A 24260-nucleotide genomic window follows, 5' to 3' on the forward strand; every position below is an offset into this window, starting at 1 on the left:
TCACAAATACCACTCTGCTGCCCCCCGAGATATTCAGACTAAACTAAGAAAAAAAGGCCCCCTGTCAAACATAATTTGTGCATGCTGTTACACACATTGACAAACGAATGTGACATGGTCAGACCATACCATAGCCGGTAATCAAGTGTGATCGCAACTATACGGCTGCATTCTGTTGGATTGATCAACAGGGCACTTAATTGCTTGATTCACCTCATGGCTGTAAAAAGAATTTTGGCAAAATACTCCATTATACAAATAAAAGTTGTGACAGTTTTATCATAAAATTAAGAATGGTGTGCCAACAGGTCCGTTTTATTCTGCTTTTGCTGTGATGATTGTTTAGCTGACAGAGTAGTCTAAATTTCTTATAACTCGCTATGCAATAAATAGGGAGCCATAAAAAATGCCATATGTGAGTGCAGGCTAGAGTGGGAGATATTGTGCTGTTTTGTAGGAGTGGGACTGCTTTACATCCAACCTGACTAAAATCTCTCATTACAGGCCACGCAGTTCTCGCAGTTGTCATGTCTCAACAATGACAAAGTTTAAGCTATAAATGAATCTCTTCTTTACCTCAACTTTCTTATATATAAATATATACTGCATACAGTATACAGAATGAATAGAATTAATCTTCATCAGCAGACAACTACTGTATTCCAAAGAGATTTGGTAGTTTGTAACCTACACAATCATGTACTGTAATACCTTTCTCATTATTGTGTTGTCTCTCACTCATGAAGAGGCGTCAGATCGAAATGATTACTGGACAAGAGATTCTCCAAAGTCTACTTTGTAATGCAGTAAAATCCATGGAAAAGCAAACATGGGAGAAAAAGTAAGTGATAGAACATTTAAGTGTTTTTCAGCTTAAGCGTGTACAGTTTCTCACTTATAGTAATGTTTCCCCTTCAGGTCACTAGTTAAAGCAGCAACAATGAATTATTTCATTTTACTCCAGATAGTAACATTTATACTATGACAATGATGGAGAGACCATCTTGCTTTTTAAAAGTCATCCAAATGAATTTGAAGTGTAATTCTTTTAAGGTAATTACTACATAGTGGCAGTTTATTTTCATATATTCTCAAAATATCCTGGCAAATCTTTTGTCTTAATATCATGTCTTTGTATTGGGTGTGTTTGAACCATATTATTGTCTCTGAATTTGTATTGTATTACGATTTATTTTGATAGGTCTTGACGAGCTGCCAGTATAACCAATTTTACTAGTGAAATTCTTAAAAAAATAAAAATGAAATGCATATCAGGTGCATTGTTGTAACAGAAAGCTTAAAAAATGGGCCAAGAAAGAACCCATTCAATTTTGGCGAGGATCTGGATGAAGGTGTTTTATATCTTTTTTCAACATGTGATTCACTGGCATCAGTGGAAAAATTCAACTCACAATGGCACCGCATCGCCACTCGTCCACCTTGAACCCAGGAAGCAAACTGAGAGTTCATTAAACACACACACACGCATTTTAATATATATATATATATATATCTCCATCCATCCATTTTCTGAGCCGCTTCTCCTCACTAGGGTCGCGGGCGTGCTGGAGCCTATCCCAGCTGTCATCGGGGAGGAGGCAGGGTACACCCTGAACTGGTTGCCAGCCAGTTGCAGGGCACATACAAACAAACAACCATGCGCACTCACATTCACACCTACGGGCAATTTAGAGTCTCCAATTAATGCATGTTTTTGGGATGTGGGAGGAAACCGGAGTGATATATATATATATATATATATATATATATATATATATATATATATAAAACAACAGTTTGACAGAGGTCTCCCTCTATGAAGGGGAATTATGTATGTATACTGTATATGGTCTTTATAGCATTGCAAAAGCAACCTAAATCATTCACTATGCTTTCTCCATCAGAGGCCATTACAGTTTTGTTCAAGGAACCCTCCAGGCTCTTTTCAGTCAGAGAAGCTTGTCTTTGTGGGGTCAGACACCGTCATCAATAAAAATGGACTGATCTCGGGTTCCCAGCTGCATTTGATTTTTTGCTTGTTGGGCATATGACACTGGATACACACCAATGCGACAAAATGTAGTAATTTGCAGATGTTTCCGGTCTTGGAAGAGCTAAATGTCCTTCTCCTTGTTCCTTCCATAAATCCTGTTTGTGGTCTCTTGATACTTGGACAGCCCAAAGATTATCAGTCAGGTCTAAAGGAAAGTATTTTTTCTCCTCTGCATGTTGGAAGTGCCAAAGGCTGTTAACAGTCGTAAAATCCCACTGGTTTTATGCTGATTGGGCAATTGGTCAAAGGAACTATGACTGACATGTATTTTGTGTGCTGCTGTTTTATTACTACTTTTATGTGTTCCTTTTTAACAAAAAAAGTCATAATGTTGAACTTTTGATAAAACCTTGATATATCCATCCATTTTCCGTACCGCTTATCCTCACTAGGGTTGAGGGTGTGCTGGAGCCTATCCCAGCTATGTTCGGGCGAGATACACCCTGAACTGGTTGCCAGCCAATTGCAGGGCCCATAGAAACAAAAAACCATTCGCACTCACATTCACACCTACGGGCAATTTAGAGTCTTCAATTAATATTTTGTGCATATTTTGGAGATGTGGGAGGAAACCCGAGTACCCAGAGAAAACACACGCAGGCACGGGGAAAACATGCAAACTCCACATAGGTGAGGCTGGATTTGAACCCAGGTCCTCACAACTCAGGCAGATGTGCTATATATATATATATATATATATATATATATGTATATATATATATATATTTTTAAATCATATAAATCAGCAGCTCCAGGCCCCGCCTGTGTGGAGTTTGCATGTTCTCCCCGTGCCTGCGTGGGATTTCTCCGGGCACTATGGTTTCCTCCCACATCCCAAAGACATGCATGTTAGGTTAATTAAAGACTCTAAATAGTCCATAGGTATGAACGTGAGTGCGAATGGTTGTTTGTTTCTATGTGCCCTGCGATTGGCTAGCAACCAGTTCAGGATGTACCCTGCCTCCCGCCCGAAGATAGCTGGGATAGGCTCCAGCACGCCCGCGACCCTTGTGAGGATAAGCGGCTCAGAAAATGGATGGATGGATGGATGTTCCGGACTAAATGAAAGTTTTGCTTCTGCCGCAGATCTGAGTTCCTGACACAAGTGGTCCATCTGCGCGAGAGGTGGTTCAGGTGTTTGTTGCTGGCTGGCCAGCATCAGGCCATGACTAGAGAACAAATATACCAGTGGAGGATCTATAAAGGTGGCATGAAGCTTCTGAGGAAGACACTGAGAACTGTTGAAACCCTGTTGTCCTCTGCTTGCTCTTCAATCACTTTATTCCCTGTCACATCACAACAGCTTTCAGATCACTGCCAGGTTAGTTTTTTTAGGAAGTGTGAATTCTATTTTCACAGTTTATTAACCTTAACACCATTGCACAGATCTTGTAAAGTGCTGTTTTTCAAATAAAGCTATACTGTTTTGGTCAAAATACACTTTTCTTGAGTGATTTATAAAGTCAACATTTACCATTTCTCTCTAAATCTGCTCAAGTGTCTTGAAAAAGCTCTGGAGCTCCACTCCTCCATGCTCACAGAGACTTTGGGGGCTGGCAGACATTTGTGTGAGACCATGTCAGACTCAGACAGTCGGAGTCAACTGGAGTCGGATATCCAGGCCATAGAAGGGGCATGGAAACACACTAACTCACTGGTGCTAAAAAGGAGAGCCCTGATCAGCACCACCGTTCAGGTAATAGCAATATTAACCCAATCCTTCAATGGTATTATTTACATGCAGTGCAACATTCCTTATTGTTTGGGACTTAATGATATTAAGAAAAATAAACAATAACAATATACAATAAATAGAAGATTTTCCATAAACAAAAACAACAACAAAATATTTATACAACAAACCACAAATATATGGACAATATTGCTGTAGTCAAGAAAAAGGAGATGATTGTTCACAGCTAAAAATAACACAAGGTTCACAGAGACCCTTCATATGGGATGATGGAGAACATCCAACCACATCAAGCAAAACATAACATTATGCAGCTATCCATTCATCCGTTTTCTCTACCGCTTATCCACATTAGGGTCGCTGGTGAGCTGGAGTCTGAATAGGGCTGACTTGGACTGAATGCTAGCCAATCATAGGGCACATTTAGACAAACAAACACTCACATACACACCTAAGAATAATTTTAAGTGTTCACTTAACCTTACACAACCAGTTCAGGGTGTACCCCGCCTCCTGCCCGATGACAGCTGGGATAGGCTCCAGCACGCCTGCGACCCTAGTGAGGAGAAGCGGCTCAGAAAATGGATGGATGGATGGATGAACCTTACATTAATGTTTTTTTGGAATCTGGGAGGAAGCTGGAATACCCAGAGAAAACCCTCACAATCATGGGAAGAACATGCCAACTCCACACAGGAAGGCCAGATTCAGAACTGTGAAGTGGATGTGCTAACCACTCTTCCACTCTTGGATGTGCTAACCACTCTTCCATTCATCACTCTTCTACTCTTTGCAGTCAGTGTGCAGTCCGTGTGGTTAGACATCTGACAGTGGTTGAAAGGGCAGAGAGAGACATTATCATCTTATCAAATCTTTTATAAGAGAGGATGCAGGCTTTGGACTGACGGAATCCACATACTGTAAAGAGTGTGGGTTTAAGCAAAGCAAAGCTAATTTATTTATATAGCGCATTTCATACAGAAGGTAACTCAATTTACTTTACATGATTAAAAGCAGGCGGCACGGTGGACGACTGGCTAGAGTGTCTGCCTCACAGTTCTGAGGACTAGGGTTCAATCCCCGGCCCCGCTTGTGTGGAGTTTGCATGTTCTCCCCGTGCCCGCGTGGGTTTACTCCGGGTTTCATCCCACATCCCAAAAACATGCATGGTAGGTTAATTCAGAACTCTAAATTGCCCGTAGGTGTGAATGTGAGTGTGAATCGTTGTTTGTTTGTATGTGCCCTGCGATTGGCTGGCAACCAGTTCAGGGTGTACCCCGCCTCCTGCCCGATGATAGTTGGGATAGGCTCCAGCACGCCTGCGACCCTAGTGAGGAGAAGCGGCTCAGAAAATGGATGGATGGATGATTAAAAGCATTTAAAAGCAAAAAAATAAAAAACAGCTTATAAACATTTATAACAAAGAGAAGAAAATTACAATTAAAGCATCATACAGTGCAAGAAATATCATTTAAAAGTGGAAATGCTCTAAAAAGCATGGGAAAAAAGAAGAGTTTTTAACCTGGACTTAAAAACATGCACACTTGGGGCTGATGTCACTTCTGTTGGCAACTTATTCCATTTGTGTGCAGCATAATAGCTAAATGCTGCTTCACCATGTTTGCTTTGGACTCTGTGCTGCACTATTTGACCTGACTCTGTCGATCTCAGAGCCCTACTGGGTTTATATTCCATTAGCATTACATTCATGTATTCAGGACTTAAACCGTTTAGTGATTTATAGACCAGTACCAGAACTTTAAAATCTATTCTAAAGCTGACTGGAAGCCAGTGTAAAGACTTTAAAATTGGAGTAATATGCTCTGACCTCTTTGTTCTAGTCAGAACCCGAGCCGCAGCATTCTGAATGAGCTGAATGAGCAATGAGTGTTGAAAGTCAGGTCGGAATCTATCAGAACACCAAGGTTTTGGACTTGGTCTTTGGTTTTAAAGAGAGCGACTCCAGGTATTTACTAACAGCAATTCTCTTTTCTTTATTGCCAAAAACAATTATCTCAGTTTTGTTGTGGTTTAATTGAAGACATTTTTGGCTCATCATTTATCTGTTTTAGACAGTGACACAACACCTCAACTGTAGTCATCTGGAGACACTGCTAGATATAACTGTGTGTCATCTGCATAGCTATGATAGTCAAGATTAAAGTTCTGAAGAATTTGACCTAAGGGTAGCATATATAGGCTGAACAGGAGGGGTCCAAGAACTGACCCTTGAGGGAGCCCATAGGTCATTGCCATTCATTGAGATTGAGGACTTTCATCCATCCATCCATCCATTTTCTGAGCCGCTTCTCCTCACTAGGCTCGCGGGCGTGCTGGAGCCTATCCCAGCTATCATCGGGCAGGAGGCGGGGTACACCCTGAACTGGTTGCCAGCCAATCGTAGGGCACATACAAACAAACAACCATTCGCACTCACATTCACACCTACGGGCAATTTAGAGTCTCCAATTCATGCATGTTTTTGGGATGTGGGAGGAAACCGGAGTGCCCGGAGAAAACCCACGCAGGCACGGGGAGAACATGCAAACTCCACACAGGCGGGGCCGGGGATGGAACCCCAGACCTCAGAACTGTGAGGCTGACGCTCTAACCAGTCGTCCCCCGTGCCGCCTGAGCACTTTCAATGGTTACAAAATAACTCCTTTCCTCCAGGTAGGACCTGAACCATTTAAGGACTGTTCCATTTAGTCCTACCCACGTCTCCAACCTGTTCAGCAGTATATTATGATCTACCATATCAAAACCCGCACTGAGGTCCAACAAGACCAGAATTGACACCTTTCCAGAGTCAGTATTCAACCTTATATCATTTAGCACTTTGATAAGAGCAGATTCTGTACTGTGATGAGTTCGGAACCCTGATTGAAATTTCTCAAAAAGTCCATTTAAGTTCAAAAAATTTCTGAGTTGATTAAAAATAACTTTCTCAATAATCTTGGCTCTGAAAGGGAGATTTGAGATGGGTCTATATCTTGTTAAAATGGAAGCGTCCAGCGCTCTATTTTTTCAGCAGAGGCCTAATGGCATACTTTAAGAGCTTTAGGAAACTTGCGTGACTGAAGTGAGCAATTGATTATTTGCTGCAAATAAAGCTAGCATAGACTTCGGAATATCTTTGAAAAAGTCAGATGGTATTGAGTCAAGACAGCTCGTTGATGGTTTCAGCTGCTGAACCGTTTTCTGTACAGTTTTTTGGTCAATTGTATCAAATTCTGACATGTAAACAGAGTTTTTCCTGGGTGGCTTCAGATGTAATATCATTTTACCATTTTGCTGATTTGTGCTAATATTTAACCTGATGGATTGTATTTTTTCACTAAAATAACAAGCAAATTCATTGCATTTATCTGCTGTTAGGAGTTCTGGAGCTATCTGATTCGGGGGGGTGTTGTGAGCTTGTCAACCACAGCAAACAGAGTGAGAGTATTGTTGAATTTCTTACAGATGATTTCAGAAAAGTGTTGCTGTCTGTCCCTGACTAACGCTTGGTTAAAATTACAAAGTCTTTGTCTGGAAAGGTCATAGTCAATTTGGAGTTTTGTTTTTTCTCCACTTACGTTCTGCATTCCTCCACTTTGATTTAGAGGTCTTTACCATCTTTGTGCTGCTCCACGGTGTTCTAGGTCGCCTCAAGATTGTCTTAGTTTTAATTGGAGCAACAGCATGACATTTGAGATTTTACAGGTGAAATTATCTAAAAGTTCATCAACTGTCTCAGCAGTCACAGTTTGTGGCACAGCAACAGTCTCCATAAACTTAGTGGTGGTGCTCTCATTTATGTACCTTTTCTTAATAGACATAGAGGTTGTCTGAACTTTTGGAAGAATCTGTAATTCAAAGAATACACAAAAATGATCAGAAATAGCCATATCCTTAATGTCAATTGATGGAATTTCAACATACTTAGAGATGACCAGGTCTAAGATGTGACCTTGCGTGTGGGTTGGACTCTTAATATGTTGGGAGAGGTCAAATGTGTCTAGTATAGAAGAGAGTTCTTTAGATTTTTTTTTCCATGTTATTGTCAACATGAATGTTAAAGTCTCCCGTTATGAAAAAATTGTTGTAGTCAGTACAAATAACTGACAGCAGTTCTGAGAAGTCCACCGTAAATTTTCTGTTGTATCTTGGAGGCCTATAAATTATTAAAACAATAACCTTTGAGTCACCTTTAAAAAACAGAGATATTCAAAATAGCTAAACTCACCCAGTATAAATTCTTTACACTGAAATAATAACTTAAAAATAACAGCAATACGACCGCCGTTTTTCCCTCTTTGACACGTGTTCATAAAATAAAAATTTGCTGGTGTTGCCTCAATTAAAATGGTATTAGAGTTACTTTCTGTTAACCACGTTTCATTTAGTAACAAGGTTAGTGTCAATGTAATAGGAGGAGGCTGGGTCAGCTTTACATGACCCATATCCAGGCCCTGATCCCACCGTAAACACACACATGCACACACACACACACACACACACACAAACTCTCACATTCAGGCATGGCGTGAGCGCTTGCACAAAGCTCGTGCCAAGAGGGATCAAAGTACAGCTCAAATCTATCTCTGATCCCCATCCAGAGACAGCTGGGTACCACTGACCGTCTTCATCCCATCACACTAGCTCCTGAAAAATCTAAAACATAACAACAAAAAAAAGACATGAACTTGAACAAACATTTGAAAGCAGCAAACTATAGTCCTGTTGCTCTGTGATGTCCTCGCTGTGACCTTGAGATTGAACAATATGGACAAGCCATATTCATATAAGAATAGAATATCAATCAAGAATATTTTGTCATATGACAGTAATGAAAAGTTGTGTTAAGTTTTTACCTTTTGAAACTCCCTGTATGTCACAGATTACAGTACAGAGAGTAACATTCACACCCAGAATTTAATTGACAAGATATTTTGTTCAAATATGTAAATAATTATGTTGAAGATGAAAATCTGTAGCTAATGATGGAAATGCCCTTTGTAATAATTAAAAGTTAATAGGCAGTATCTGCATTTGTATATATTTTTTAAATGCTTACGAATTCAGTTTTGGTTGCAGATCTGATTCCTTCATTACAAACAGTGCTTAGTGTTTATATTTAGACCTCTCCAGACCTTCATTAACGTTGCAATCTGATCCTGCATCTTTATTAACTTAATAGAACTGGTCACAATGTCAGGATGAGATAAACACCATAACGTGTGAACTGGATGAGCTGAGGACCCAGATGAAGAGGAAGCTGCCCGTGACAATGGAGGAGTCTGAGGAAGAGGAGCTCCTTCAGGTGATTACAATACTAACATGCACTTGTTGAGGTATTTATTGTGGAGTATATTTACACTCGCACTCATCCAAATGGAATGCGAATGGATGGATTCTGCCTCACTTCGTTTTGCGAAGGCGCTTTGATATTTGTTTGCAATAAAACACCGCCTATCCCTGACAACACTTTTGATAATACGAGTTGATCGATGTGAAAGCAGCAAACCAAAATATTTGGCTTTTTTTCAACGGCTCCCCCTAAATTTGTCAAGAGTAAATAAATTAATTTGAGCAGCAGTAGCTCATCTGTAAGGACTTGGGCTCTGGAACCGAAGAGTCAGGGATTGAGCCCTACTGAGGATAAAAAATGTGATGTGAATCTCCTTCATGCCAATTGTCGAGGTGCCCTTGAGCAAAGCATCATCCACCCCAGTCACTGCCAGTCACTTATAAAATGTGAAAGTTTTTTTCCATTTACCCCTATACCTATGTATAATGCGCTCTATTGACTTTTGACAATTTTTTGGGGGGAAAAATGTGCATTATATACGAGAAATTACGGTAGTTTGATTGACTCCCTGCTCGATCTGGAACACAGACGAGCTGCGGACCGCCGTAAAGGAGGGAGAACACCAAGCCAGCAAAGATCAACAAAAAAATATGTAGAAACTGACCGGGAAAGAGCAGATTCACCATCACCAGCCGGCATTACTGAATGCATCTCCGCGTCGACTCCGACAGAGGTTTGGCGATGATACTGGCAGATAATTCACTGCAGACCTAGCTGCTTTGTTCCACACCAGCTGTCAGCTCTGCATATCCTCAGATCCCAGGTTTGCGGCAGGGGCGTGAGCCCTGTGCCTCCATGGCCGGCGTCTCGCCATGTCGCATAGCTAACGCGTCATTGGCTACGTTATCAGAGCACTGTAAACACAAGGATCCAATAACTAGCTGCTCTGGGCCAGGAAGCACAGAGATTGTGGCGTGTATTTCAACCTACTTTGGCCCCTACAAAGATATATTACCATACCCAGTGATAAAATTTGTAATGCTCATTCTCTGACAAACAAGGCCAGCTTAATACTAGATCATATCCTCGAAAAGGGTCTTGACCTCATGTGTTTAACAGAAACTTGTCACAAACCGGGGTCATACATGGTCCTAAATTAGGCCTGCCCTACTGAATACACCTACCTTGAGAAGGCCAGGTCTATGGAACGGAGGGGAGACTTAGCCGTCATTTACCATGCATACCTCGAGCTAACTTCTCTTCCTCTTCCTGAGTCGTCTACATTTGAATGTGTCTCATTCAAACGCTGGTTAAAAACTTACAAGCCTAATATTTAACTGTGTCTGATCATAAGGCTATCTTCGTGGAGCTCCCTGCAAAAGGTCCACACTCTAAAACTAAGTGCCCTATTCAGTTCAGAAACCTGAAATAAATAAATCGCTCCTCCATGAACCTGGCCATTCAAAAACTCTCAGCCATTTGTGGTGCACAATCAATGACAGTTGAACTCTACGACTCTGGCCTTCACGGCATTCTTGAGTCCCATGCCTCATTGAAGACCAGAGCAGTCTCCTTCTCCAGAATGTCTACTGGTTCACTGAAGAGCTATGGTGTTTCCAGAGAGTTGGTCGGGCCCTTGAGCGGAGATTTGTTGCTTCTGGCTTGGTAGTCCACAAGCAGACCTATTCTGACCACCAAAAATCCTTCTTGATGGAAATAGCCACGGCCAGATCAAAATCTTACTCTAATAAAATTATAACTGCTCTGGGAACACAAAACAGTTTACCATCGTAAATTATCTATTCAAACCCCATATCTACACAACCAACAGTGACCACACTGATGATCAGTGTAATAGGCTCATGGACTTCTTTTTCAACAAATTGGAATCTATCCGCTCCGCCTTTCCTGCACCTTCCTTCTCAGCACTAGTACACACCGTTCCTCTGCCCCTTGCCAACCTTTCACAACCAATTGAGATAACGCAGCAGGATGTAGAGGGCATCTTCAAGGAAATGAGAGGCTCTACTTGTCCCCAGGCCCCTCTCCTGATGTCATTGCTTAAGGCAAATACCACAGCCAGAAACTCACTCATCACTGCCATAATAAACAATTCTTTTCATAGTGGTCATGTCCCCTCAGCTCTAAAAATTTACCTTATTCACCCCCACCTCAAAAAACTCTCATTAGATTCCTGAAATCTGGCAAACTATTGACCCTTCTCCAATCTGCCATTCCTTTCCAAGGTTTTAAAAAAGGTTTTTGCTGCTCAACTTCACTCTGACATCCGTACACATAAACTGCTTGATACATTCCAATCCAGCCTCCGTACGGCACCAATGATCTGCGGATGACCATTGACCATGACCTACTCTCGTCACCTCTCCACTGCCTTTGACACGGCAGACCATAATATCCTCCTGAACCCACTGCAGTCTGTTGTTGGAATCTCTGGCACCATCCGCAAGTGGTTCCAGTCATACCTCACAGGTAGAACTGAGTGCCTCCATGGGGAGCTCAAGATCCCTGCCACACACAGTCACTTGTGGGGTGCCACAGGGGTCAGTCGTCGGACCAGTCGTCTTCACCCTCTATATGCTTCCCCTGGATCAGCTCATCAGAAAACACAGTGTCTACTACCACAGTTACGCTGATGACACTCAGCTGTACCTGAAAATGGACCTGTCATCTCCCTCAACCACAACAGCTTTCGACAGTATGCCTGCGTGAAAGAGATGAAGACACGGTTGACAACCAACTTCCTCCAGTTAAACAGCGCCAAACCAAAACCATCCAAATTGGTCCCTCACGTAAAACCCCATCACAAGCATTTTTGCACAACTATTTTTGGCCACAACATTTCCCTCACCCCCTCTGCCATAAATCTGAATGTGAAGTTTGACTCTCATCTTTCCTTTGACACCGAGATCTGCCATCTCACCAAAGTTTTCTTTCTCCATCTCAAAAATATTGCCAAGCTCCGCACTTCCCTGTCCCTATCTCACGCTGAGAGACTGGTCCATGCCTTCATCTCCTCCAGGTTGCAACTTGCTTCTTGTCGGAAGTCTCAGGCAGGGGCGTACAGAAACTCCAGCACATCCAGAACCACGCTGCCAGGGTACTCGCAAATACGACCACATTGCACACATTCTCCAGATCCTCCACTGCCTCTCTGCTACCAAATCCCAGATAAACCTACCTACCCACTCCCTCCACCACATTTCTGGAACACACCCCCACCCCGACTCTCTGAAGGCTCCAAAACTTGTGGTGATTTTAAAAAAGTTGCTAAAAAAATGTTCGATTTAAAAATGCTTGCTACCGTTTTAACCTCCACTTTTAACCTTGCTCTTTTAAGTTTTACCCTATCCAGTTGTTTGTTGTAACTTCTGAATGCGTTTAATATCGTTTTTAAACTCTTTGTAGTACTTTTAGATTTCTTTGAACTGTGTAGTGCATCATGAATAACATTTATTATTATTCTTATTCTTATTGTTGTTGTTATTAAGAGCACTCTGACATCGCTACCTGCATGTGTGTGATTTGGTTCTCTGTGTGGCGTGCAATTTTCTCTTGAGAGATTATACAATAAATTGAAAAAATAAAAAATTAAAGACAACTAAGCAGATAAACTAAACCTGGCTGGTCCTCCAATATTAAAGATGATTTGCAGTTACCTAGTTACAAATCAGTGTGCTGTCTCTAAAATAGCAAAGCTATTTAAGACAAGATTACTGGAAATCTTTTTGGTCATTTTCAAATTGTTGTTTAGACTTATAGGTCATGAGTTTATTAGCACAGTTACAGTAATGAAGAAAACTAAAAGTGAATTGTAATTTCTGCAAAATTGTTTTGAACTTTAATTGCGATAAGAAAATAAACAACTTCAGTTTTGGTATACAAATGCAATCACACATAATGTCTGTGCTGCAGTTTGTCCCCCAGCACTCAAACTCCCTCCTATTGTACTGCCCGTTCCATCAGAGTACTTTTGAGTTTACCCCCCTTTCCCTTATTAAATGCCCTCATGGCTTTGCTCCCCTCCCCCTTTTAGCCCTCGACCCCCTTTATACTCCCCTTGTCCCATCCACAGCCCTTTTAATCTGGACGGTCAGAGCGACCAGGAGCAAGAAAGTGTGTACACACTACATACAGCTTGTTTATGGGTTCCTGACGGTTTTTGGTGTGTATGTCGTGTTTGTGCGATGCAGAAGACGGACCTCTCCCTGCGCCATCTAGCCGGTGGACTGAAGGACCTGGCCTCCAAGAAGACTGACCTGTGCCAGTACGTGGCGGTGGCTGATTCTGCTCTGCTGGAGCAGCAGCTGGAACAACTTCACATCCAGTGGGAAGAACTATGCACCAAGGTAAGGAAAAAATGAAATATGATACACACCAAGTGTAAAATAGCACAGTAGACATGAGGGATCATTATAATGTTGGTGCAGGTGGAGTGAGAGGAGGAGGGGAAAGTTTATTCCAGTGGTGTCGTGGCAGTTAACAGCAGCACAGTGCCTCTGCATCACACACCCTTGGTTGTGTGGTATGAGCTAATAATGTATCTGAGGAGGGAAAACTATGTGTTCTTTTCAGCTCATTTACTCTGAACTGAAATACATTTTTCTGAATATATCCACTGCACTGCACTGCACATTTTAGTTCAAACAAAAGGTTTGCTCCAAAGTTTTTAGTCCAAACACAGCTAACTAACAACATTAGGCAAAAAAATTAAGACTTTATAAACACAATTACCTGGTTCAATCAAATATTTGATAACAAGTTACCTGGTAGTTTTCATTTTAAAACTTTAGACTACTTTTCTGAACAATCAGATGTAAAAATGTTGACTGACAGATCTCAACATAAAAATTAAAACATGTCCTATCTTTTTGGTTTTGCCTAGCAGCTTTCAGTATTAAAGTCGCAACTTTTTTTGGGGTTCAGTTAAATCTTTTAAAACGTTGCTTGGCAATTAGATAGATGCTTTTAAACTAGTCATTGGCATGATCATTTCCCCCCACATTTCTAAAGTGCTTGCCTGGGAGCTTTTCACAGTAAAAATGCAGACTATTTTTCAGTCCTATCCAAATTTTTACAAACAGCTTTCTGCATTTAACAAGCTCAATCTGCTTGCTGACTATTCACATGAAGCATAGCTGATTCTGTGCATGCAATCTCTGTGAAACTTGCTCTACTGCAGTATGAACACAGGGTCAAATTCCGACAGTTAAGTCGTTTGGCTCAAACACACAAAAACACTCTTGTTCATGAAAAAAACAAACAACAACAGTTATGTCATCCCATCACTGAACAAAGATCATTGCATGATGACTTACATTGGTACTAATTGGGTCTCCACTCTAAATGGATGGTGTCACCTGCTCCACCTTGGCAGCAGTTAACGGGACTCACAGGTTCAACAATAGTGGTGGCAAGACTATGTCCAATTATCAGATGTTGTTTCAATGATTGGTGCTCTCTAGGAAGCACTTGTAGAACAACAAATGTTGCAGTGTGCTTTTTACAGTGTTTCAAGTCTGTCTTCCAACTATCTGAAGGACTTTTTTCAATTAAAAATGACCTCACAGACTACATGTATTCTTCATAAGAAAAAAAGCTTGTTTTAAAAAAGGTTTTGGTGCTACTTTGCAATGTTTACGGCAAAACATTCACTTTACATTTCTCTATGTGGAATTGAACTTGTGCAGACTATAAATGACTCATGTATATCAATTCCACGCCATGTCCAGGAGGTTTCGTTCCGAGCCACACCAGGCTCTCTCGTCTAGTTAACAGGTTGTAAGTTGGGGGAAGCCGCTGGAATGGCTGACAGATGGCCTGGCTAGGTTAAAGGGATTCGGGGGGCAGCGTTCATTGTTTCCAGGGGGAAGCTCTAAGTCTAAACAGGGCTGAAAGCAGTTCTGAATGCCTCCTTAATACTCAAGGGTCCAAGAGACTCACAAATCGTGTGGTAAAACAGAACCAGGCATTGTTCAAATCAAATAAATGCCACCGAACAGTAAAATATAGCCACTACTAATAAACCACTTTTGACCTAAAAAAAAAGATCATCCCTGCCTCTGATGTGCAATAGGTGATGTTTTCTGGACCTTAAGCTGTCATTAGGAAAATTGACCCCGTTAATCAGCCAGACACGATTGAAGATTGTCCCCCCCCCCCCCCCATCTAATTACTAAAATTACTGAGAGTTTAAATTATTCTAGTGATTTAATATAGCATGGGGGGATGTTCAGTTATAGAGTTTATACCAAAAAACAATATTTGACCACACACATTTTCAGTAATTTACCACAAAACGAGAGGGCAGAGTCTGCATGATACCTCAAATGTATTTCAGGAACTACGAGGACAAATTGCATTTACTCAACCTTGATTGCCTTAATTGTACTGAAACTGTTATCCAAATAAGTGGTGTTTCTTTGTTTCTCTTTTTATGTCTATTAATTAACAGGCAAAATCACATCCTGAGTTTCAATGGACCTATTCGATGTAGAAATTCGAGGGCAGGTCTGATACAAGTATGGCGCTTGTGTAAATGCTAAGAGAGAAGCAATAACATTATTCAACAATTTGTTTTAGTCTTTTTAATCAAGCTGAGTGGTAGTCCCATTGACCAACAGCTTTAAATTCCATCAAAGATCAAAATGCTTTTTCATATGATGTCATCTTTTAATTTTCTTATCCCAACTAGTTACAGATTCCAAAATGCAGCATAATGCAAGAACATCAAAGATCATAGACACAAAAGCAATGACGCAGCGATGATACCGTTGCATCGCTATAAAACACGAGCTAAACATCCAAGCACTTTACCATGATGTCATCCCTATTCTACTCACAGTCCCCAGGGGGCATAATTTCATAGTATGTTGAGATTGCTGTTAGTGTTTATTTATAGTCCTCAAAATATTGGTTTGACATTTTTGGTTTGGCGACATCATCACTCATCATTCACGCACAATTTTTTAGTTGTTATGTTTATGCCATGTAATCATTTTCAGGGTTGAGCAATATTTGTTCAGGAGGTGTAAAACTGCTCATGCCTTTTAACATTGTACATCCTAATCGACAAACTCCTACATCTGTCATTTTGAGGTTTATATCTACTAAAATGAAATATTTGACAGAAAAGTGTCTACTCAGCTACGTATGTATGCCATGTACTTGACACTCACCATCACATTTCACTCTTCCCAGGTGTCCTTGCGCAGGCAGGAAATTGCCGACCGCCTTAACGCCTGGACTATATTTAATGACAAAAACAAAGAGTTCTGCGACTGGCTCACCCAGATTGAGAACAAGGTGTGCCACAGCGCAGATCTCAGCATTGAAGAAATGGTGGAGAAACTGAAAAAGGTAAATATAGTGATATGTACATTTTCCCTTCTAGTTTTCATGTGGAAAAACACAACAGGCCTTTTTTGAGAGCTTTCTGTTTGTCATCTTTATGAAGTGTGTTTAACTGTGTCATAGAATAGCACAACGGCCACTCAGTGTGGTCCCACTGTAAATCAGGGTATGCACATTGCTGGTGTATACTTTATTAAGATCCATACATATGTATATGCAACATGCTCGATGCTGTTTGTAACAGATGGTGGCCTGGAATGGAATGGCTTTGTTCATAAACAACAGTTGTCCTTTCAGTGGCTCACAGAGCCTTTTGTACCTTCGTGTCTCATCAAGAGTCGTGTTCAACCAGTTCCCAAAATAATTGCTTTGAAAATTGAAGGGTTGTTTTCTCCGGGTACACCGGTTTCCTCCCACATCCCAAAAACATGCGTGGTAGGTTGATTGAAGACTCTAAATTGCCCGTAGGTGTGAATGTGAGTGCGGATGGTTGTTTGTTTGTATGTGCCCTGCGATTGGCTGACGACCAGTTCAGGGTGTACCCCGCCTCCCGCCTGAAGATAGGTGGGATAGGTTAATTATTAACAACAAAAAAGTTGTTAATAATTAGCATACAAAGAATACTGTATGTATATGCACAGGTTTAAAGCCATGGTATTGCCACACATGTATGAAGTATGCTTGTCATTTTTCGTTCAGGACAAAATGCACGAAGCAACATAACCTTTTTAAAATGTTTCTGTAGGATTGCATGGAGGAAATCAATTTGTTCAGTGAGAATAAAAGCCACTTGAAGCACCTGGGAGAGCAGCTGCTGTTAGCCAGTGACGAGGCCAAGCAGACCCAAGTGCGCGGGTCCCTGCAAGAGGTTAACCAGAGATGGCACAACCTCTTCAGTCACATCGAGGCCAGGTGAGTACGCAACCCAAATGTTTGAGTTCAAGATTTACTATAGCTCAACTCCACTGACACAAGCAGCAGCAAAAAAAAAAAGAAAAAGGGAAAAGGGATGCAGTCACACATTGACAGAAACAAGACAATTCTCTTAAAACAGAAATCTTCAAAGTGCTACCTCCTCATGTGAAAATACAACCAATACTTTTACTATCTGTATAGGGGCTTGGACTTGTGTATTTTTAGACTCTGAGCACAACAAGTTGCTCCAATCCTAGTCGTCATGGTAACAAGAGCTTACTCTCCATTGACCCTGCTGTAGAGGGAGGTGGGTGAACCAGTGGCCTGTTTCCCTGCAACAGAACCACCCCCCCATCCCAAAACAGGCTAATTACAACAAGGCTACAAAAAGTATTGGAAAAATGCCTGTCTCCTTTAAAAAGCACAACAGCTCTAATTGCTCTGTGAGTCCATCCACCTGCTGTTGCTCGCTGTGCTCTGCAGCTGTCAGGAAAACATGATTTCTAACGTACACAAAGCAGGTTAAGCCCCCCTAATCAAGGAGACCCCACTAGTCAGTGTTGTGCAGGAGCAGCTGCTTGATTCCCCTGGTAGCTCTGCACACTCAGCCAAACCACAGCAACAAGAAAAAAAAACTTTGCTAGAATCTCAGACAGGACCATATGCCCTTATGTCCACACACCCTCCATCTCGGCTCTGTCAGGGGTCGGTGGGCTAGGAGAAGGGGCGTAGTCTGTCAGCATCAATTATATCAGTTATTCTGAAAGCACGATTCAAAAAGAGCATTCTAGGGGGACACCCTTGGCAAGATAGGGACCTTAACAATGGTGCATTGTTTGGAATTTGCTCACACATGAACAGAAAATATCCAAAACATTTCTTGGCATTGTCTCATAAAGTATTTAGAGCCAACATATAAGCAGAAACTCAATGGCAAGTAGACAGAGAACAACTAACTATAAATGCTACTCAATCTCTTTTTAGGATGCCAAATGTCCATTTGTTTGTGTTTGACATTTTGTGAAACGCAGACAGCCAACTGCTGCCTTTTGTTACAAGAAACAGCAATGACTTTGCACACAATGATTCATCTAACAGGATGCCCTGACCAATGATATTATATTATAGTATAATACATTTTAAATATTGTGTAGTTGATTTAATCGTTGTATAAAATGTGTCAATTGTAATTGTAGAAAAAAATGAATGCGTGTAAAATCAAGTTATGGCTTTCCGTTAAGCTTCCCGAAGAAGTTCACAAAAATCTATTGAGGTTTTTGTATAAAAATATTGCTATGTAATGAGGCACTGTTAGTATCTTGAGATTTATTGAGTTACATGAGAGAGATATATTTTTTATAATTACTTCTTAATGTCATATGTTACCCCGAATGCTAGCTTTTTTTGTGCCAATATTTTTAAAAACAGTGATCAGCCGTTTTTCTGAGCTGTATGTTTTGGACTGGGATTTTTTTGTGCATGAATATGGTGCATTGCAGGTGCAATTATGCTCATGTTGCTGGAAAATTGCTAATGACAATGAGGCATTATTTTTATCAGGTGGCGATAATATATAGTGCATCTAGTGTATACAGTAGCAAAATATCCTCAATAAGTATAGCTGGAGGTTCAAGCCCTCCTGCAACTTGTTGCACTTTGTCCTCCAACCAAATATCATTGCTGATCCTGCAGCTTTTCCCTTCACCCATTCTTCTCTTGTCCTTCTCAGAATGGACCCCTCACCGGGTTTTGTGTCTTTGTTCAGTCTCCACATTAAGCATCTGGCTTTTGTTGAGCTGTCAAAGGTTAGATAGGGCGAATGAGAGAGAGAGACTATGTAGTAGACTGTGATGGTGCTGCAGTGGGGAATTTACACCTACTATACTGCCTTTATTTCACCACCATAAAACCTGAAATGTCAACTAGAAGGAGCGACTTGTGTCACACCGAGGTTCACATTCAAGTTCAGGTTTAAAGAGCAAAACATGTCTATGTTACCACACCAAGAGCTTCTGAAAAACATCCATCTCCAAAATGTAAAAAAACATTTTCAACCGAAAGGCAAGAAAAATGACTTTATTTCATATTTTTAAAAAACAGAGAAAAAACATGACTTTTTTCATAAAATAAAAAATGCAAATGCTGTAGCTACAGTGTATTTACATCAAGATTTTGATGTGGATCCTTTTTTTCCGCAAAGATTGTCATTTTCTCTTGACCAAATTATGGTATACAAAATAATATAAAACTGAAGGGGATTGGTTGAGCATATAGCAAGCAGCTTCAGACTCGTCTTTTTCAAAAACCCAAACATGGTCACCCTAATGTTTCTTGGAAGAAATCTTGTTTGCATCTTTTAAGTTTGTGGGTGACGTCTTACACAATTATTTTGATTTATCGACTTTGCTTTATAAATTGGAAGATTAAAGTATATTTTTAGGTTCAAAACCATCTTCTTTTCAAGTTTCTGTTCCCTTGGATTACATACAAGGTGCCATAATTTGTTTAGTGTGTTATTATGACAACTCTGTCTGTCTGTTTAACTGACTCCTGAAGAAGTTTAAATGACACATGATGGCAATCCTGGAGAGAGAGAGAGACAGAGAGTGCGAGAAGATTAAAAAGACGCTCACTCATCTATCCATAACCATCCATAATATCTGTTATGGTCAAAGTTTGTGGGTTTGATCCCCAGCTCCCACGTGACCGTGTCTTAAGTATCCTAGAGCAAGATACTGAACCCCCATTTGCACACTTCATTTCATTAATCATTATGTGACTGAGTGAATGAAGGGAAAAGAGCTCTGAGCACTGTGAAGTTATAAGCAGCGATACAAGTAAAGCCCATTTAGCATTTACTGTTTGGTTAGGTTTTCATGCTCAAACCCTGGCATCTGTTAGGACCTTGACAACCATTCTCTATCCACCCATTTACACTCAGATTTGTTTTTAGTGCTCATTGTTTGGGCTGAAAACATCTCCCTCTCCACACTGACCAGCCTCGATGGACCTCAACAGGAGAGAAAGGATCAAATGGGGCAATTAACTCCCGATGAGGCACACTTCCAGCTTTTTTAGTCTCGAGGGAGAGCTTCTATTGTCCTCAGCGTTACTATGACTATGACGATGACCATGGTGACTGTGGGGCTTCTAATGGAAAATACCTGCGATTTAAAATGAAAGCCCTTTCAAATGTTTCCCCTTGCTTTAAAGTTTGATCTTTTTGTCATGGTATGTAAAATAAAGGCTTCGAGGGTCTCATGCTTTGCATGGTAAAATGAATATTGGCAAACGCCAGACAATTGGTTCATCAGAGCATTTTGAGAAATGTGCCCACCATGACAGACAAGAGAAGGCATGCAGGTATTTTATACACTTTATGACATGGGCTTTTAAAATTTGGGACCGTGAGCTTCTCACCCATGATTATTGTTGCTTTGCTGTTGTAGCCACTGTATTATACTCAACGTAACATTTTTTTAAATTCAAACTTTCACCAAATTGTGTCGTCATTCTTTTTTAACATTTAAAGGGAAATGTAAAATACATTTATTAAAATAATCTAATTTCAAAAACAATTTAACAACTCATTGAAATTTTGCAGTCAAAGGACAAATTTCTGCTGCTCTCTGTGTTATAGTCCTAACATTTTATGCAAATATTTTAAATACGCACCCTTGTTCCTAAACTCTTTTACTGGAGCCTATTGATCATGTAGCAGGTTGAAAATATTTGCCATATATGCCAAAGAAATAGGGAAAGCTGAAGTTTTGTGCGTGCGCGTGTCTGTGTGCGCACACCTGCGTGTGTCTGTGTTTGCGTTTGTTTAGAGTAACGAAGTTGAAGGAGACTTTGTTGAGAGTGCAGCAGCTGGACAAAAACATGAGTAACCTCCGATCTTGGCTTTCACGCGTGGAGGCCGAACTGTCCAGACCCATCACCTACAGTGTGTGTCATCACCAGGAGATCCAGAGGAGGCTAGCTGAGCAGCAGGTAACACACACACACACACACACACACAGTGCAGTGCCTTTCACTTCTTGTCTTTTTTTATTTTATTTTAATTTCTCTACATTTCTTAGTGTAATTCTGCTTTGGTGACATCCCCCATGTTATTATTTGCATCCGTCCATCCATCCATTTCCTGAGCCGCTTATCCTCACAAGGGTCGCGGGAGTGCTGGAGCCAATCCCAGCTATCATAGGGCAGGAGGCCCTGAACTTGTTGGTAGCCAATCGCAGGGCACATATTAACAAACAACCATTTGCACTCACATTCACACCTACGGGCAATTTAGAGTTGTCAATTAACCTACCATGCATGTTTTTTGGGGATGTGGGAGGAAACCGGAGTACCCGGAGAAAACCCATGCAGGCACGGGGAGAACATGCAAACTCCAGACAGGCGGGGCTCAATCCCCGGTCCTCAGAACTGTGAGGCAGACGCTCTAACCAGTCGTCCACCGTGCCGCCTTATTATTTGCAATCATTTTTAATTTATAATGAATTGTGAACAGACCATTGTTTCATTTTTGGAGGAGTTGATTCATGCAGCCTTCCAAGTCTTTCTTCTGGGTATGTGTTTGTGGTCATGAAGCAATGCATGGCGTCCATCATGTGTCTGTTCAGGAGCTGCAGCGGGACATCGAGCAGCATACAGAAGGCGTAACGTCTGTCCTGAACCTGTGCGACCTTTTGCTGAGGGACGAAGATGCCATTGGCGCCACTGAGGTGGAAAGTGACTCCCTGCAGGAAACCAGTCATAGCCTTGACCAGCGCTGGAGGACCATCTGTGCCATGGCTCTAGACAGGCGACTCAGGTTGGAACTCAAACATCACCTTAGAATAGTCAGGTATTTAAAAGAATAAAATAATCGGAAAAATAACTTTTTCATACATATAGTATAATGACTACCTGGAGTAAACAACATTTTTCAGATTATGGTCATTAGCAGTTCTTCTATTGATCGTGAGTGTTGCGTCTCATTAAATTCTACTATTTCTTACTATTTCTTCTGCTTTTATGTGGTTTCATCCTTTCTTTCCACATAGCTTTACCAGTTGAGGCAGAAAGCTGCCCACACTCGTCTTTGTTCCATTTCATTATATTAAGGGAGAGGTTTTCTTCTTTGTAAATCTAATCAAAATTCACCTGAAGCTCTGATATGTTTGTAACTTAGGTTGTGATCTGGTGGTATATAAATACAATATGTCAAGACAGCTGTTAGTAGTAGTAAATTACTCCTTTTTTAAAATGGCTATGATTCAACTAGTTTCACAAAAGAACCCCCAGAACGTCTGTCTTCTGCCTCCTTGTAGAATTGAGGAAACATGGAGACAGTGGTGCAAGTTTCTAAAGGATTATTCACACTTTGAGGATTGGCTCAAGGTGGCTGAGAAGACTGCTGCCAACCCTAACTCAGGAGATGTTCTTTACGCAGTCGCCAAGGAGGAACTGAAGAAGTTTGAGGCAAGTTGAGAGGACTGGCTAACAGTGTTTGATACTGCGTTTACATTGTATCTCCTTAGATTATGCAGGTCTACTTGAGTTTGACACTTCAGCATAAAACTTAATCTTCATTGACTAACTGTAAAATTGGATCAGGACAATCATTCAACAAGAAAAAAGTAAATAACTGTGACTTTGTATTTAAGATTGGCTATGTACGTCCTTTTTAGACTTTTCAAAGGCAGGTACATGAGCGGCTGACCCAGTTAGAACTCGTCAACAACCAGTACCGCCGTCTTGCCAGGGAGAACCGTACGGACCGCGCCAACCAGCTCAAAGTAATGGTCCACGAGGGAAACCGGCGCTGGGACGTCCTCCACCGAAGGGTGGCCGCTATCCTCCGCAGGCTCAAGGTGCAGTCTGGGAACAGGGAGAGGACGCACTCCTGCCTTTTAAAATGTGCCATGTTGCACAATACTGCATTATTATACCCTTACTTTACGTTAGTAACAGCTACGGCGTGCAAGTAGGGGTGGTAGGAAATAAAATGGAATGACAACATAAATAAACATGACAAACACACACACAACACAACTTCAGATGCAACCTAAGCATTGAGGTAGTCATTTAATACTACCATGATGACCCCGCGAGACCCCTCAAGTGCCAATGACATCCTAATAAGGTCGCAAGCTCTTCTTTCTTTTTGATTTTCTTGTTTATATGTGGTTTATGACAACACTAGAATGAATTAATCAATACAACATAGATTTTTTTGTTTCGCAATATACAAAATTAAAATTGAATTAAAAAACACAATTTCTTACTGAGCATGTGAGTGTGGTAACTTAACCTGCCCTCTCTGAAGCGCAACAACAACATCAGAAATAAATAAAATAAACATAAATAATAATTAAACACAGCACTTTTCATTCTTTGAAGCCATAAAAGGTGTGATACACCGTATGTGAAGCAAGATCAGACAGGCAAAGACAGGCAGAAAAAAGGCATCCTCTTCCACCTCAAATCTGCGAGTTGTGGAGTTATGGCCACAAACACATATGCAGCACCAATTCTGGGCCTGACCAGGACTGAAGATTGGGTCACAGTGGTTGCTGCTATATTGGGATAAGAATGCAGACAACCTCTCACCAGTGCAGAATCAGTTGGATGGCTGGTAATGTTTGGAAACTCAGATGGTTCTGCCCATGTAGACCAAAGCAGAATATTACAGTTTGAAGGATTTTTTCAACTGAAAGCTTGGATCTTGTTGATTCCTCATCTATTCCTCATCTATCTCATCCTTCCTTTTCGTCAATTCTTCCTACAGCATTTTACCAGTCAGAGAGAAGAATTTGAAGGCACTCGGGAGAGCATGTTGGTGTGGCTGACAGAACTGGACCTACAGCTTACCAACGTTGAACACTTTTCTGAGAGTGACGTCCATCATAAGATAAAACAGCTTAGTGTGAGTATTTTCATTTGAC

The 24260-nt window shown here is 41.0% G+C and overlaps 1 protein-coding gene across 12 annotated transcripts in view; it reads left to right on the forward strand.

Moving 5' to 3' along the window:
• LOC133468554 (nesprin-2) overlaps positions 1 to 24260 on the forward strand; it is a 71149-nt gene that overhangs the window by 35281 nt on the left and 11608 nt on the right. For 11 of the 12 annotated variants that reach the window (XM_061754608.1, XM_061754606.1, XM_061754601.1 and 8 more), the window contains 12 exons: positions 747 to 841; positions 3140 to 3374; positions 3552 to 3749; positions 8929 to 9051; positions 13251 to 13406; positions 16258 to 16416; positions 17156 to 17322; positions 21156 to 21318; positions 21954 to 22144; positions 22644 to 22794; positions 23004 to 23186; positions 24104 to 24241. In XM_061754608.1, coding sequence (XP_061610592.1) covers positions 747 to 841; positions 3140 to 3374; positions 3552 to 3749; positions 8929 to 9051; positions 13251 to 13406; positions 16258 to 16416; positions 17156 to 17322; positions 21156 to 21318; positions 21954 to 22144; positions 22644 to 22794; positions 23004 to 23186; positions 24104 to 24241 — 1959 coding nt within the window. The other variant, XM_061754613.1, reaches the window with a different exon arrangement.

Source organism: Phyllopteryx taeniolatus, chromosome 18, assembly GCF_024500385.1.
Source record: "Phyllopteryx taeniolatus isolate TA_2022b chromosome 18, UOR_Ptae_1.2, whole genome shotgun sequence".
Classification (NCBI taxonomy): Eukaryota; Metazoa; Chordata; class Actinopteri; order Syngnathiformes; family Syngnathidae; genus Phyllopteryx; species Phyllopteryx taeniolatus.